The sequence below is a fragment of the Microcebus murinus genome, chromosome 12 (genome assembly GCF_040939455.1).
Source record: "Microcebus murinus isolate Inina chromosome 12, M.murinus_Inina_mat1.0, whole genome shotgun sequence".
Taxonomy (NCBI): domain Eukaryota; kingdom Metazoa; phylum Chordata; class Mammalia; order Primates; family Cheirogaleidae; genus Microcebus; species Microcebus murinus.
The window spans coordinates 52,151,933-52,168,420 of NC_134115.1; the positions used below are offsets into that span (position 1 = coordinate 52,151,933).

The 16,488-nt window shown below is 41.4% G+C and overlaps 1 protein-coding gene across 3 annotated transcripts in view; it reads left to right on the plus strand.

The window, feature by feature from the left end:
• Positions 1-16,488, plus strand: part of TEK (TEK receptor tyrosine kinase) — a 109,222-nt gene that overhangs the window by 79,445 nt on the left and 13,289 nt on the right. For 2 of the 3 annotated variants that reach the window (XM_076008789.1, XM_076008790.1), the window contains 6 exons: positions 1,659-1,958; positions 4,125-4,279; positions 5,797-6,007; positions 8,428-8,538; positions 11,319-11,509; positions 12,345-12,458. In XM_076008789.1, the coding sequence (XP_075864904.1) occupies positions 1,659-1,958; positions 4,125-4,279; positions 5,797-6,007; positions 8,428-8,538; positions 11,319-11,509; positions 12,345-12,458 (1,082 nt within the window). The remainder of the gene's footprint in view (positions 1-1,658; positions 1,959-4,124; positions 4,280-5,796; positions 6,008-8,427; positions 8,539-11,318; positions 11,510-12,344; positions 12,459-16,488) is intronic. The other variant, XM_012764387.3, reaches the window with a different exon arrangement.

The window sequence follows — 16,488 nt, forward strand, 5'->3', positions numbered from 1 at the left end:
TGTGACTCCTTTCAGGCATAAAATGGATAAATAGGTAGATGCAAATTTATGATTTTTAGTTGGCATCAAAATTAAATTCATTATTTTTCTAGCAGTGTCTGCAAGATACTGCTTCTTTCTCTGACGGGCTTAGAAGACCGCTGGTTTATGAAGTTGATTTTTTTTTTTTAGGCACAACTATAAAATATTAAATATGTGTTCATAGCAATATGAATGTTAGTACCCCTATTACCCTGTAATCTTCTTGTAGGAAAGAAGGTTATATTTTTATGAAAACATATAAAAAGTTTGGTGCTGGATGCAAAGGAAGATAAGTCATACTGTTAATTGTGATTTTGGGATAATTTGTCACCTGCTAGATGTAGAAAATAACATTCATATTTGGAAAGCTCAAAATCCAATATCTAATTCTCATAAATTCCCACAGTTACCTAAGGAATAACATGGGAAATCATTGTAATGGAAAGAAGAAACTTAGAATGAAGAAGAAATTCTGAGAATTTAGAATAGAAAGAATGTGCCTTAAGTCACTTCTCAAAGGTTCTAATTTGCTTATACGCAGTGACTTTCATATGGGAAGACCTTGATATATGGAGTGAAAGACCCTGAGTCTACTACTTGCTTACTGGGACCAAAGTCCCTTACATTTCGAAGTCTCAGTTTTCTCATATCTAAAATTTAAAGAATAAAAATCTCAACACTGCCTACCTGCCTGCCTGTGTTTATGAAAGTCAAGAGAGAGTCTGTATATGGAAGCATGTTGTAAACAGCCCCGCAAATGTAAGGTAAAGGTGATATTAAGGGCAAGACCTCGGATTCATTCTTTTCTTGGGTTAAATACACATAGGCTTTATTGAGTCATAAACTTCCCTTTTAGCCTGTGCTCTTTAGAAAAAGAGTTTAGTAAGAATGCAGGGAGGATTCTGTGCATGTCATCTTCACACCTGGAAAAACTCAAAATATCTCTTTTTCATCCTGCCTCGGCCAATGAATGGAAAGTGATCTCACTTTTTCCCAAGTCCCTATAGCACTTTGTCTACTAAGTGCTTAATACATTTTCTCATGTATACACAGACTTGCCAACTGCTCCACAAATGCATTTAGGGAAAGAACAGGCCGTATGACTCTAAGACTACGGGCTATGGAGCCAGACTGCCAGGAGTTGAATCCTGTTTCTTCTATAAATACTTAATGGTAGTGTGACCTTGGCTAAGTCACTTAATCTCTCTGGGCCTTAGTACTTACATAAAGACTGTCATGAAAAGGAAATGAGTTAATATACGGAAGGGCCTAGAACACTGCCTGGCATATTGTAAGCACTATTATCAATGTCAGTTCTCATAATCTTTCCATTCTTCCCAGTGTCAAGAACAGCATATATATGTTTGTGGAATAATAGAATTTTTGAGGCCTTTGTTTAGTATAAGGATGACAAATTGGTGACATGTGTTGCCATTTTCTTATCTGTGCCATTCTTTCCTGTATGCCTGGACTCGGAATCCAGTAGCCACTACCAGTTGATTGGAATTACCACCTAAGAAAATACCTATTTTCCTTTCGTGGTTTCTGAACTGACATGAACCATCTTTCAAAAGCATAAGGATCTAAGAGATGGTAGCATATCTTGTGATTTTTTTTTTTTTTTTTTTAATTTCTAGTTCTCCCTCCTCAACCGGAAAACATCAAGATTTCCAACATCACACACTCCTCAGCTGTGATTTCTTGGACAATATTGGATGGCTATTCTATCTCCTCTATCATCATCCGCTACAAAGTTCAGGGCAAGAATGAAGACCAGCACATCGATGTGAAGATAAAGAATGCCACCATCACTCAGTATCAGCTCAAGGGCCTGGAGCCCGAAACAGCTTACCAGGTGGACATTTTTGCAGAGAACAACATAGGGTCAAGCAACCCAACCTTCTCTTATGAACTGCTGACCCTCCCAGAATCTCAAGGTTGGTAGAGTGGGCAGGTATTTACATAGGATTATTTTTGAAGAATATCAGAAAAGCCCCACTGTCTTAAGATATTTACCCCACATGTGTGTCATGTGGCACAATTCATTTGTCTTAATAGGACCTCAAGATATGTCCTTAAAATCAAAACACCTCTAGAAAGGATCCCTGTAGATCCATTTTCTATTATTAGACCTTAGAATAGATTAGCCCATCAACACACCCCACCCAGCAATCTAGGAAGAAAGCTCTGAGGGATATGAATTTTGATTCTGATGATAAAGAAGAATGTGGAAGCTGCTTCTGGGAGGCAGGCCTGCTGGGTGTTTCAGTAGGAGGCTGTAAGAACCGCACCCTGTTCTTTATCACATCTGCTCCTCTTTTAGCTTGGCTGACACTGTGCTATTCTGAGTTTTCTTCTACTTTCCTGATCCAGGTTATTAGGTCTCCGCATCCACTACCAACCCCCACCCAGAGTGTAAGCTCCTTAAGACAAATAGAGATCCCCTTGGAATGCCAGGCATACTATGGCCACTGTCTGTGATTGACAAAAGCTGTTGAGTGTGATTAAGTGGGCGAGGGCCCTGGTGTGGGCAGGGCTGCAGCACAAGGATCCACTTTAAGTCTGTGCAGACGGCCCCTCCGAGCTCTCTGCATCGTACAATGTGCACAGAGACTGCAGATAGAGGCACAGGAGAGGGAAGGGCAAGTTTTACAAATTAATAATTTGGACTAGAGTCTATTTTTACAGAAAATCTTACAGCTAAATCTAAAAACTTCTTGGTTCTCTTGGAGGGTTACCTAGGGCTCAAGAAATAAAATAAAACAGCTTTTTTTTTTTTTTTTGGTGTTGATTCTTTGGAACATTTTTGGAATGTCCAAGGAATGAAGAGTGTGCCAGTAATAGAGAATCATAGTTTTCACATCACACTCTCAATAAATGCTTCATTTTTATAATTACTTGTGTTTTTGGTAAAGTGTATATAGGTCTTAAATCCAAGCTATAGATAAAATACCATGAGAAAAAATTTTTTAAAAAGACTAAACAAAACAAAAACCCTTTACCCTTCCAGCCATCTCTTTATTTGCACATAGACAGAGATAGAAGGAAAGACAGATGAGCACAGAGAATAGTTTTAGGAAGATGGATCAGGCTTTATGTGCTATTGTTAATAAAAATATATTGAGTTTAATTTGATTTAAATTTATAAATAAGAGCAAGAAGTGGAAGGATTAGACCATAGTTTTTAATACTTTATTTTGACCTATATCCTAAATTTAATGTTTTTTTCCTTCTGTCTTTTCCTTCATCTTTCCTTCCTTCCTCCCTATCTCCTTCCTTCCATTGAGTATCCTTAGGTTTTCTCCATTAGCTCTTTTTTTGAGACAGAGTCTCACTTTGTTGCCCAGGCTAGAGTGAGTGCCATGGCATCAGCCTAGCTCACAGCAACCTCAAACTCCTGGGCTCAAGCAATCCTTCTGCCTCAGCCTCCCGAGTAGCTGGAACTACAGGCATGTGCCACCATGCCCAGCTAATTTTTTCTATATATATTAGTTGGCCAAATAATTTCTATTTACATTAGAGATAGGGTCTCGCTCTTGCTCAGGCTGGTTTTGAACTCCTAACCTCGAGCAATCCGCCCACCTCAGCCTCCCAGAGTGCTAGGATTACAGGCGTGAGCCACTACGCCCGTCTCCATTAGCTCTTTAAAACAAGAAAAAACAAAGCAAAATATCTTGTAGACTCCAAACTCTAGTGTCATAGAACTTTAAAGCATTTCTAGGTGGGGAAATTGAGGTGCAGGGACGTTTTAGTCACTCCCCCAAAGTCATGCATCTATTTAGTCATTCTCACTATTATTCAATGATCAACTGCTTGGCCTTCTTCTTGGAAATAAAAGCAGATGACAATAATTAATGATTAGTGCATTGACATTTTAAAAGCACTTTGCACGTGTTTTTTATTTAAGATCTTATAACAACTCCATGAGTCGGACTCATCTCCACTGAGTTTCAGAAAATAAAAGAGTAGCCCAAAGTCACATAGCAATTAGATGGCAGGGCTCGGGCTGCCGTTACATTCCCACGGCACCGCGTCTTCACCCACAGATGGTCTTGGCCCTGTTTCTCTGCCTAACCTGGCTGCCCCTCTGTTCTCCTGCACAGCGCCTGTGGACCTGGGAGGCGGGAAGATGCTGCTCATTGCCATCCTCGGCTCGGCTGGAATGACCTGCCTGACGGTGCTTTTGGCCTTTCTGATCATGTTGCAATTGAAGAGGGCAAATGTCCAAAGGAGAATGGCCCAGGCCTTTCAAAACGTGGTAGGGTCTCATCTTCCCACTAGCTAATGAGGGCAGGTCCACATACGGGCAGCACTTTGATTTCAGATATGGACCAGGAAATTTACTTGTGAAGCAAACATTTCCCCCCAGCAAGTCTCATCTTCTCTTTGGCTTCCATTATGAAATGGGAGATAAAAATCATGACTATATAATATCTTGTCCAAACCAGGAAAGTGTTAAGAGTGAAAGGGTGTTCTTTATAAATTACGTGGGAAATAAGGCCCAAAATAGGACTGCCTTTCCCACCCCCCAAAAAATGAGACATATGGTCATGCTAGTTATAGATTACCAGAGAGAATAATCTTGTAATAGAAGGAACTGAAAATTTGGGAGAAGGAAGGACACAGGGGTCACCAGACCTCAGCATGATAGGTACTGATGTATTACACAAGATAAGGTTTTCCCACTGTTTCCTATTTCTAATTCACATTTCCTATTTCTAATATCTCCCTCAATCCTATCACCCCCCCCCCCACGCACACATGAATTATATATCCATGTGTGCCTCTCCCACTCCTCTGTGCCCTTTAGTCTTAAGTCAGAGTTCATGGCACTTGGCACTGCCTCTTTCTTTCATCTAGAAATTTTGGCCAGTAGCAAAGGTCTACAAAATCACACTTTACCAATAGGTACCTTATCTGGGTTCTTTTGGTGTACTAAAGCCTGAGCACTTCTCTAGTTGGTGGTTTCAGGCCCCATAACATTAATTTGTAGTGGACTTTATCTCTCCTGTACATAAACCACTGAGCACAATGGCATGTTTCAGACGAGGTGTACACACCTCATGTGCATGAGCCCCCAGGGTTCCCTTCCAAGGAGGATAAGAGGAGTTTCATCATCTCACTCCATCCAGAGCTGGCTCAACTCAGGCTGTCACTGGAGAGGAAGGACCAGCACGGGTGTCCGGAGTGCTGGAGCCTGTCACGATACACCTGTCAGTCATTTGAATTCAGGAGAAAAAGACATGCTGTGTTGGGTTTTGCTAAGCATCAGTCATCTTGTGGCCAGAGTAGGCTTAAGAGATTCTAAACCTTAGGACAAGACAGAAAGTGCCAAGAATACAGCAGGACCAAGATGACGTTAGGAAACCTCTCACTGAGGCACGGTCTGTGACTGCCCCTATAGAAGATCTCCAAGTTATTTTCCAAACCAGAATTGAACAACGGCTCATTTACACAGGAGAGTGGGAGACTCAAATATGACTGACTCAAGGGTGGCAAACACATGGCACACACACTGCTATTTCCCCTCCCTCACCCTTTGCAGACATTGCTAATCAGTAAGCTTTCCCACAGAGGCCCGGACTGGTGCCCATGCAGCTTTCCAGGCAGCCAGGTCTGAGTGGGTCTATGAGATGAAATCTATTTCCATTTCCAATCTGGAATTAGACACACTATTTCTTTTGTCATCGGGTGTGAACAGAAACCATAAGGTATTATGAACCTTAGAATTATGAAAAATCCTGACACACAATAATGAAAAAATTATTTTGCCAGAGGGAAGAACCAGCTGTGCAGTTCAACTCAGGAACTCTGGCCCTAAACAGGAAGGTCAAAAACAACCCGGATCCTACAATTTATCCAGTGCTTGACTGGAATGACATCAAATTTCAAGATGTGATTGGAGAGGGCAACTTTGGCCAAGTTCTTAAGGCACGCATCAAGAAGGATGGGTTACGGATGGATGCTGCCATCAAGAGAATGAAAGGTCAGTGGTTGGCCAGGTACAGTCAGCAATTCACTAGGGTGGGGAGAAAACTCGACTTCCTGTTGAATCTTTCCTCTATGGTCTTACATTCTTTAAACCAAAAATTGGCATGGTGTCAGAGATAGCTGTTACGTGCAAGTGAAGGTGATGTTTCCTTTGAGGTCAAGCATGTGTCAGTCAGGATATAAATACAAAGACAGGAGCCATTTAAGCATCACTGTCTTGATTCCTTGGGATGTGATACTATAGATTCTTGGTTATATACTGCTAAATTTGGGGGAACATCCTTGTTTCTATTCATGTAGTATTTCTCAAAATTGAGCATGCATCAAAATCACCTGCAAGGCTTGTTTGAAAACAGGCTGCTGGGACCTCCACTCCACAGCTGGTGATTCAGTAAGTCTGGGGCAAGGCCAGAGAATTTGCATTTCTAATTAGTGCTCAAGTAATCCTGGTCCTGTGGGTTTGGAGACCACATTGTGCAGACCACAGTCTTCATAGGCCACCTGTATCAAAATTCCTAAAGACACTGTTAGAAATGCATCCACTCGGGTTTCTCCTACCCCTGGTTCTACCACATCTGAATTTCTAGGGTGGCATATGAAAATCTGTGTTCTTAACAGTCTTTCTCAGTGGTTCCTCTGCACACTCAAGTTTAAAAAACTACTGGTTTGAGGTCCTAGGAACGAAATCTTTTCCAGCTATGTTCATCTCAAGACTGCTTGATACCTACCCACTTAATAAGGTCGGGTAATAAACATCTTCCAAGAAAGCAGAATGACTAGTTTGCCAGCAACATAGCTAGCTATCTTCTCTTCCACGTGAAACAGAAGTTTGTGCATGACTTGACTGTGAAGCCACACTGTTGGTTTTACAGCATACAGGCTTGGACTGTGGTGCAGAGAATGTGCTTAACTATTATTGTTGTGCAGCTCTTTCTTAAAAGCTCTCCGAGGTTGCTGGCAGATTTTCCTTTTTTGTGACCACAATGTTGAGCCCATGAATTAACTCTGAATCTGATTAAATCATCTCTGCTTTCTGCATTGTTAAGAAAACCAACAGAAGAGGATGAAATATTACCTATGATTAGAGATAGTAATATGTTTCTTTAAAAAAAAAAATACAAACAACGTGTTAAACAGCCAGAAATCTCTTTTCTGTTTTGCTCCATTAGTCACAGGAAGTTTTGGGGAACAGTGAGGATAGCTAGAGGAGAGAGGGAGTAGAACCTCATGAAATCAATTTTTATTGAGATCTGTCTGGTTTTGTATCTTGTGCCCATGTGAGAAAATAGCTTAACAAGGCACTTTGGTACCTGCCCTCCTTTGGGTGTATCTCTTTGCCTGCAGAAATTTTATGCCCTGGTAGCTTTTTAAAGAAGGGCAGTTACTTAAGTAAGGGGACAACCTCATTATAAAGAACTTCATTTTAAAAATATTCCCAAGGTGTTGACCGTCTGGGCCAGAGCCAGAGTGAGGCTCCCGCAGTATGAACAGGGCACTGGACTTGGAGTCTCCTATTAGTCTTAGGGGTACTATTAGCCCCCAAGAGACACAGCCACAATTTCCAGCACTTTCAGGCATGCACACGGCCATCAGCACTCCATTCCTCCCCCCCCTTCCCCACAGTGTTATTTTTCAAAAAATGATAAAAGCACACTGCCCCCAACTCAAGACTAATCAGTCAGTTTGTGCCCCAACCAATAGCCTTCTCTGCAGCCTGATGCTTGGTGGTTCTCCCTCTGGCCAAAGTGCTGGTGGAGAGACAGGCAAAAAGAAAAGAAACGATGCACCTCAGTTTCCTGACTACTCTGCACCTTCTGTAACATGTTACTGGAATTGATTTGTTTAGCTCAGTCAACCAGATTGAGACTGGTTCATAGACTGGTTTGTTTAAAAATAAGTAAGATTTATTAAATAAGGTGCATGCATTATTGGTATGGTTCGTGGAAACTTTGCTTCTATTCCTTAGTTGTCTCTGGATGGTAAATTTAGCTGGAAGATTTAGAGTCTAAATATTTGGGACAGTTCACCTCTACCAATTCATTTCCCTGAGTATCTAAGAGCTTAATCTAGAAAATTTTGGAGTAGTGCTTCTCATCCAGGGATGAATTTTGCCCTGTGGGAGGCATTCAATAATGTCTGGATATATTTTTTGTTGGACTACTTTTATCTAGTGGGTAGAGGCCAGGGCTGCTGCTAAACATCCTCCCATGCACAGGATAACCCCTTATAATAAAGAATTATCAGTTCAGAGTCAATAGTGCAAAAGCTGGGAAACTGTTTCATAGTAATCTTTCTGGTTGTATACAGTTTTCCAGACCTAACGGTGACTGAAATGTACCTGAAGGTCCTCGGGAAGCAGAGGGGGCAGTTGATTCTGAAAAGGTGTAAGAATTGGACCTTTTATTTCTTTCCCAGAATATGCCTCCAAAGATGATCACAGGGACTTTGCAGGAGAACTGGAGGTTCTTTGCAAACTTGGACACCATCCAAACATCATCAATCTCTTGGGAGCATGTGAACATCGAGGTAAGATGCTATTTTCCTCTCTTTCTTGCCAGTTTTTTTTCAAAGTCATTTTCCGTATTGAAACTAGGAAAGACAATGATCTTAAGAATGATACCTTTTTTTAAAAAAAAAAAAGTTGCAGCTTCAATCTGAATGTCTGTCTAGTCCCATCTATAGATTGTGCTGAGGTTTGTCATTGTTTTGGAGGTAGGCGCTAAGGCTGGATCATTAGCCTCTGGAGTGGTTCAGACATTACTGCCCAAAGATATCCACAGCTCCTACCTTCCCTATCTTTGCTAATCCAGAGGTTTTCTCATCTTCTACTACTAGGGTGGAGTAGGGGACACATCATCACCAGAAAGTGTGGGGTGTATTGGTTCTTCTTAATTGCCTGGCTTTACATTTTTCCTGGAAACCCAGGAAACTGACATTCTGAATGTTAAAGCCATGAATTCCAATAATCTACTGTAATATGAAAGCAGTGATGATGCTTAGATTACAAAATAATTAGACTTATATGTGATAGTGCTTGCTTTGGTTTGTTTTATTTTGTTTTCAAGAGATAGGGTCTTGCTATGTTGCCCAGGTGATCATCACTCACTGCAGCCTCAAACTCTCCTGGGCTCAAGTGACCTTCCCACCTCAGCCTTCCGAAGTGCTTTGTTTTTCTCCAAAATGTTTTCATGTACAATTACAATGGAGCTTTTCAACTATCCTATGTTTCATATGCTTTTAAAGTTAAACTTATATTATTAATTCACATATTTATTGAGTACTTCCTATTATATTGCGTGTAATTAGCTGTGAATGAGTAAGCAACAACAAAATCTTTGTGTGGAGTTCCCCTAAAATAAAAAAAGAAAAAGAACAAAACTCATCTAAGGGTTTACCTCAGCATGCCATATGGGCTTGTAGTCCTGACTCTCTGCTTAAACTTAATTTCTCATGGAAAAGTTTGCTCCCACCAAAAGCTCCACACAGTAATTATTTACAAACTTGACAACCTCTTGTTGACTCTGCAGCACAAACACCAACAATAGAAAAGAGACAACTTCCATTTCCTCAATTTATTAAACTAAAAATATTGGTGCTTCAAACAACATATCATTCTATGATCTGATAAGGGTATAATTCTGAAAGCCAGATCATGTCTCTTAGATTAAATAATGAAGTAATGACATTTATTTTTTTTTGAGCTATTTCCTGAAAACAGCAATCAGCTTGGGACAGCAATATAAATGAAAGTAAAAAAAAATAAAAAACAAAAAAAACACAACAAAAAACCAAAAAAACTGCTTTCTGTGCTGATAACACTCCTGCAAACATGTTGAGCATTCCTAAAACCCACCAGACTTTCTGGAAGACCTGTGGCAAGCACCAACCCCACAAAGTGACACAAGAAAAGTAATTTGCAAGCATTCTCTGTGTGCCCAGGGAAAGTGACAGTATGACAGGAAGCAGAGTGGCTATGGTGGGTGGTAGAGCTAAGCCAATTTTCTGGAAAAAGGCTAAAACTACAAAAGAAGATTATGCTGAGACTTGAGTGCATTAAGCCAACTGCAGAGCTAAGAGAATGCTGGCTATTAAGAGACACAAGTGTTGGGGACTCGGAGGAGATGAGAAGAGAAGGGACCAAGTAATCTAGTTCCAAGCTTCATCTTTTGTTATGAAGATAATAAAATCTTGAGGTTATTCACTCCATTTGCTTGCACTTGGTCTTTTGGAAGTGAATAAACTAGAGTCATCAAGAGAGTTCCCACTGTGGGGAGAAAAAACCCATAACAACAGAAAAATATATATCTTAAAATTTTGCTCTGTCGTCACCTTAGCACATGCTTGGTTGGCTCTGAAACTATTTAATTCAGTAAAGATGTGAGAAAGCACATTTATACCAGAATTTAGGCCTATCTCTCCTTATAATACAACAGGATTCAATGCTAGAAGATTTTTTTGTTTTACTGGGATTTAAATTTCTTAGAATATCTTTGAAGTTGTAATGCATTTGACATGTTAAAAAGATGGTTTACCAAAACTTTTCTTTAAAAAAAAAAACAGTAAAATCACTTTACTTTTCAAAAACCCTAAAGATCAATGTTTTTTAGCAAAGCAAATTACTTTTTATAAAAAAAAAATGATTTTGAATAAAAATGAGACAATGAACCGTAAGTTTTCTAGGAACTACTGTATCATTTTTTCCTAAAAGTTTGCGTTTTCTGGTTTCTTTAAGCAAATTTAATCTCTGAAACTAGACTCTGCTGACCAATGACCAAATTAACAATGTGATGACTTAGTACGGGTTTCAGGACGGAGTAGAAGGCAGGAGAGAAAGTTAAGTGTTTTGGGTCCTTCTGCCATGCATATTTGATCAATTAAAAAAAGTAGCCTAGGAAAAGCTAGAGACAGACAGGAATGACACGCCTGGACCCTATTAGGTTCTTGATTAATACTGAATGAAAAATAAAAGGTGATGTGAAGAAGGTGTCTGAGATCTAGAGGGGAATGCTTTGCTTCTGTTCTGCTAAAGTGTTGCAGGAAGCCCTCTGCCTTAGTCCGCGATTGCTGAGAATGGAAGGGGGATGGGCAGGAGGGGGACCCTGATTACAGCTTAGCCCCCGTGAGTCTAGCAGGAGGTGGGCACGTACCTTCTTCCTGTCCCCTGCGTTCCCAGGGTGCTGCCACTAGATGTGTTTCTTTTAGAGACAATGGAGTTTATAGGCAATTCTCAAGGAGCACAGCACCTCTCTAAAATGTCACAGCTGTCTGAGTCACTGATAAGGCGATGCTGTCTTCTCTCCCCACAGGCTACCTGTACCTAGCCATCGAGTATGCCCCCCACGGAAACCTCCTGGACTTCCTGCGCAAAAGCCGTGTGCTGGAGACCGACCCTGCGTTCGCCATCGCCAACAGCACCGCCTCCACGCTGTCCTCCCAGCAGCTCCTCCACTTCGCGGCAGATGTGGCCCGGGGCATGGACTACTTGAGCCAGAAACAGGTGTGCTCTGAGGATCTCGCTTTGTTTGGGGTTCTGTCTCTCAAGTCAGGGTTTCTATATGTTTGCATGGTTGTCAAGCTCTAGTCTTTAATTCCTTCTTACAATTTTTCTCATTTTAATCTTTGTTAATATTCCATCTATTTACATAGAAATTAATGCCTAATACTCACATATCTATCTAGTGAATTTCATAATACGTATTTGGTGAGATACCTTAAGCTTAGTTTGGTTTGCTTCCAAACAATGGACGATAGCAGAGGCATTACATTGCAACCAGAAGATTTAATGACCTATGGTTTTTTTTTCCTTTCCCCCCTGAAATGCTTCTCCCAAGAGGTAGTTGGGTCATTTGGCAGAACCCACCAAGTGAGAATTTTGGAGAGTAACTTTAAGGGAACTGGATTCTGGAACTTTAAAAAACCCCTTTTCTAGCCAGATGAGGTGGCTCATGCCTGTAATCCTAGCACTATGGGAGGCTGAGGCAGGAGGATCACTTGAGCTCAGGAGTTCAAGACCAGCCTGAGCAAGGATGAGACCCTGTCTCTACTAAAAGTAGAAAAAATTAGCCAGGTGTGGTGGCCCACGCCTGTAGTCCCAGCTACTCAGGAGGCAGAGGCAGTAGGATTGCTTGAGCCCAGGACTTTGAGGTTGCTATGAGCTAGGCTGGGCAACAGAAGTGAGACTCTGTCTCAAAAAAAAAAAAAAAAAAATCCTTTTGCTACTATTGTTGCTTCTCTATTATCCAAAGTTTTTGCCCCTGGAGTTTTGTGCTAACAAAATAAAGTGGAAAAGCAAGGATTATGCTGAAAATACATGATGTTTTTTAAAATTTCAGTTTATCCACAGGGATCTGGCTGCCAGGAACATTTTAGTTGGTGAAAACTATGTAGCCAAAATAGCAGATTTTGGATTGTCCCGAGGTCAAGAAGTATACGTGAAAAAGACAATGGTAAGTTCAGAACCATGGGCACCAATCACAGCCTTTCAAAGGTATTACTCCCTCTCCAAGTGTCTCTTCTCTTAGAACGTCATTGCTCTGTGGTGATTAAGGCAACTGTGTATCCCAGTAGACCTTGCCTGGCTCAGCAAGCACCCTTTCTAAATGTTGGTTCCTAAGATGATTGGAGGGTCCATATTAGCAGTGAAGAAGGAATTGAACATTCGAGCATAGTTTCTGGTCTGTATCCAGTTCTGACCCCTGGACGTCTCACTCAGAAACCTCTGAGGAGCTGCCACAGTCCCCATTCATGCACAGCAGACGTAGCAAGGGGGGAAAAAAAAGACATTACTACATTGGGTGCTACACCAGAAAAAAATTTTTTCCCTGGGGCCACGATGGTTTATTAGGACAAAATGATCCTTTCTAATTTGTTGTTGTTTGTTTTCTGTGCATGAGTTATATGCAATACAATCCACATTTTTAGGATTAAATCGTCAATATTAATTGTAACACTAGGAACATAAACAAGTAAGACTTTCATGAACCAACTGCAGGGTTTTGCCTCATGCGGCTCAAAACTAGCCTGAGTTAAATACAACTCATATGGCAGCCAATGTGTTAATATACTTTCCAAAGATCAAGGAAATAAATTAATGGCTTCCTCAATTACAAGGAGGCTGTGCAGAGAAATTCATGACTCCTACAGGCCCACATAAGATTTCCCTCTTCACGAAAAGTTCAACATTTTACTCTTCAAGCCCAAATCAGACCTCTTTTTACTTAATGATACCCATGCCCCCAAATAGTAATAAATATTTTATCTTCAAATACAAGGATCACAGGAGAACCTAATCATAGAGTCTTAGAGGAAGAGAGATGTGGAACTCATTCTGCTTTTGGTACCCACTGTGGAATTGTAAGTCCTGGAAATGCCACATCCCTGGACATTAGTGCTGTGCTGACAACATGCCACCACCCCGTTCCTTGGGTGGGCAGAGTGTAGGGCCTCGGGGTGAAAAACCTTATGGTCTTTACGTGTGCCGGGGGCTGCTCTGGTGGGATAGCTCTCTCTGTGTTGGGTCTGATGACTGTTACTTGGGCTCAGCTGTCCTGGGGCTGCTCCAGTTGTCATATAGAAGGTATTTTTGTTTTTCTGGGTGCTCCAAATTGCCTCTTAGCAAGGCTCAGGTTCCTGCATTTATCCTCAAATCCAGGCTTCCTTTCTTTTCATCATACTTATTTTAGTTACTGACAAGATAAAACTGAAACAATACTCAAGAACATTTTGCAAAGGAAATCACCCATAATTCACCACTGTGGCACTTTTATCTTTTTCATTTTTGGCTCATTGCCTTCCATAGCACACATTTTTTTACATAGTTACAATCATAATCATTGGTGAACATAACCATTTTGGATCTTGCCACTCTTTTTTGGTGAGGGTTTGGAGTGGGGCCGGTTGGCTCTCAGATAGCCCCCCACAACCCTGGATGTTTACCAACATCAACTTTAGGGAGCTGCAGGTACCTCCCTGAGGGCTGGCTTCCAGGCCATGCTGTTTCCCTAAGCTTGTCAGACGCTGGCACTGGAGGCAGATGTTTCCCTGGGGTGGGGCTGGGCTTGTCGTCTCAAAGAAGCAGAATCCATCACTCACCAGCTGCTCCAGCTCTGCTAGGTCCTGCCTGGCCACACGCATCCTCATCTGTTTCCTTGCTTCACTCCAGCATTTGGGGGATAAGGTGGCCCAGACGAGGAGGTAGATGGGTTAACACAGCCTAGCCCAGGACCTGCCCATTTTATGTGGGTGGTCTTCTCAGATCCCCAAGGCTGATGCTGGTTTGCTTGGCGTTTCATAAAAAGCAGGGATTTCTGTAGTACTGGGAGTTTAGGAGGGATACTTACAGGGGCAGAGCACTGATCAGGGTTCAACTCTTGGAACAGTGTAAACTGTTCATTAGCAGCGTGGGGCTGGCAAGGGGAAAGGGGAAAAAGAGAAGGGTTTGGAGAGGAGCAAGCTCCCTGCAGGAGGGGTGCACTGCAGCAAGGCACCGCTAGAGGGCAGAGCGGCCACTTTCTCTAGCAGCTGTTTTTTTTTTCTTTTTTTTTTATTTCGGCATATTATGGGGGTACAGATTTTAAGGTTTCAATAAATGCCCATTTCCCCCTCCCCCCACAAGTCTGAGTCTCCAGCATGACCATCCCCCAGATGGTGCACATCTCACTCATTATATATGTATATACCCGCCCCCTGCCCCCCTTCCACCTGCCCAATACCCTATTACTGTAGTACCTATGTGTCCACTTAGGTGCTGTTCAGTTAATACCAATTTGCTGATGAGTATATGTGGTGCTTGTTTTTCCATTCTTGGGAAACCTCACTTAATAGTATGGGTTCCAGCTCTAACCAGGAAAATATAAGATGTGCTATGTCACCGTTGTTTCTTAGAGCTGAATAGTACTCCATGGTATACATATACCACATTTTATTAATCCATTCTTGGATTGATGGGCACTTAGACTGTTTCCACAGCCTTGCAATTATGAATTGTGCTGCTATAAACATTCGAGTGCAGGTGTCTTTTTTGTGGAGCGTCATTGGATCTTTTGGGTAGATGCCCAGTAATGGGATTGCTGGATCAAATGGTAGATTCACTTGTATCGCTTTAAGGTATCTCCATATTGCTTTCCACAGAGGTTGAACTAGTTTGCAGTCCCACCAGCAGTGTAGGAGTGTTCCTGTCTCTCCGCATCCACGCCAGCATTTACTGTTCGGAGACTTTTTGATAAAGGCCATTCTCCCTGGAATTAAGTGATATCTCATTGTAGTTTTGATTTGCATTTCCCTGATGATTAGAGATGTTGAGCATTTTTTCATATGTTTGTTGGCCATTCTTCTATCTTCTTTAGAAAAGTTTCTGTTCAAGTCCTTTGCCCACTTTTTAAAAGGGTTATTTGATTTTTTTCTTGCTGATTTTCATGAGTTCTAAGTATATTCTAGTTATCAGCCCCTTATCGGATGCGTAGGATGCCAACATTTTCTCCCATTCTGTAGGTTGTCTGTTTACTTTCATGACTATTTCTTTGGCTGTGCAGAAGCTTTGTAGTTTGATCATGTCCCATTTATTTATTTTTGTTGCTGCTGTGATTGCCTTTGGGGACTTCTTCATAAACTCTTTGCCCAGGCCGATATCTAGGAGAGTGTTTCCAACTTTTTCCTCTAGAGTTCTAATAGTTTCATACCTTAGGTTTAAGTCTGTTATCCAGCGTGAGTTGGTTTTTGTGAGAGGTGAAAGGTGTGGGTCCTGTTTTAGCCTTCTACAGGTGGCTATCCAGTTTTCCCAGCACCATTTATTGAAAAGGGATTCTTTTCCCCAGCGTATGTTTTTGTCTGCTTTGTCAAAGATTAGATGGCTATATGAGGATGGTTTTATATCAGGATTCTCACATTTGTTCCATTGGTCCATATTCCTATTTTTGTGCCAATACCATATTGACTTAATTACTACAGCTTTGTAGTATAGTTTGATATCTGGCATATTAATGCCTCCCATTTTGCCTAGAATTGCTTTTGATATTCGGGGTCTTCTTTGTTCCATATGAAGCGTAAAATTATTTTTTCTATATCTGTGAAGAATAGCAGCCGATTTTTAAGTCAGAGGTTTGTTGTACCTCAGTCACCTGGGGGGCTTTACAGAATGCAGATGCTGAGTCCTGCCTAGACTCAATTAGTCTAGGGGTGGGGTTCCTGCATTAGATTTGTTTTTCAAGTCCCCCAAAGTGATTCTAATACAGGAAGTATTGCTGTGAACTAATGTACTAAGTGATTTGGGGTTTTCCTGTCATTGACTGATATATCCATTCCCTCATCATCCATGCATGTATTGATTACCACAATGTTTCATGCTTGTGCTAGGTTTTGGGTAAAGTCAGACACAGCCTCCACCTTCAAAGAGCTCAGACAGATACATAATTATTGACTGTGACAGCTGGTAAGTGCTAAGGGCAAGGAAAGCGCAGGTTTCGGGAGCGCAGAGAAGGT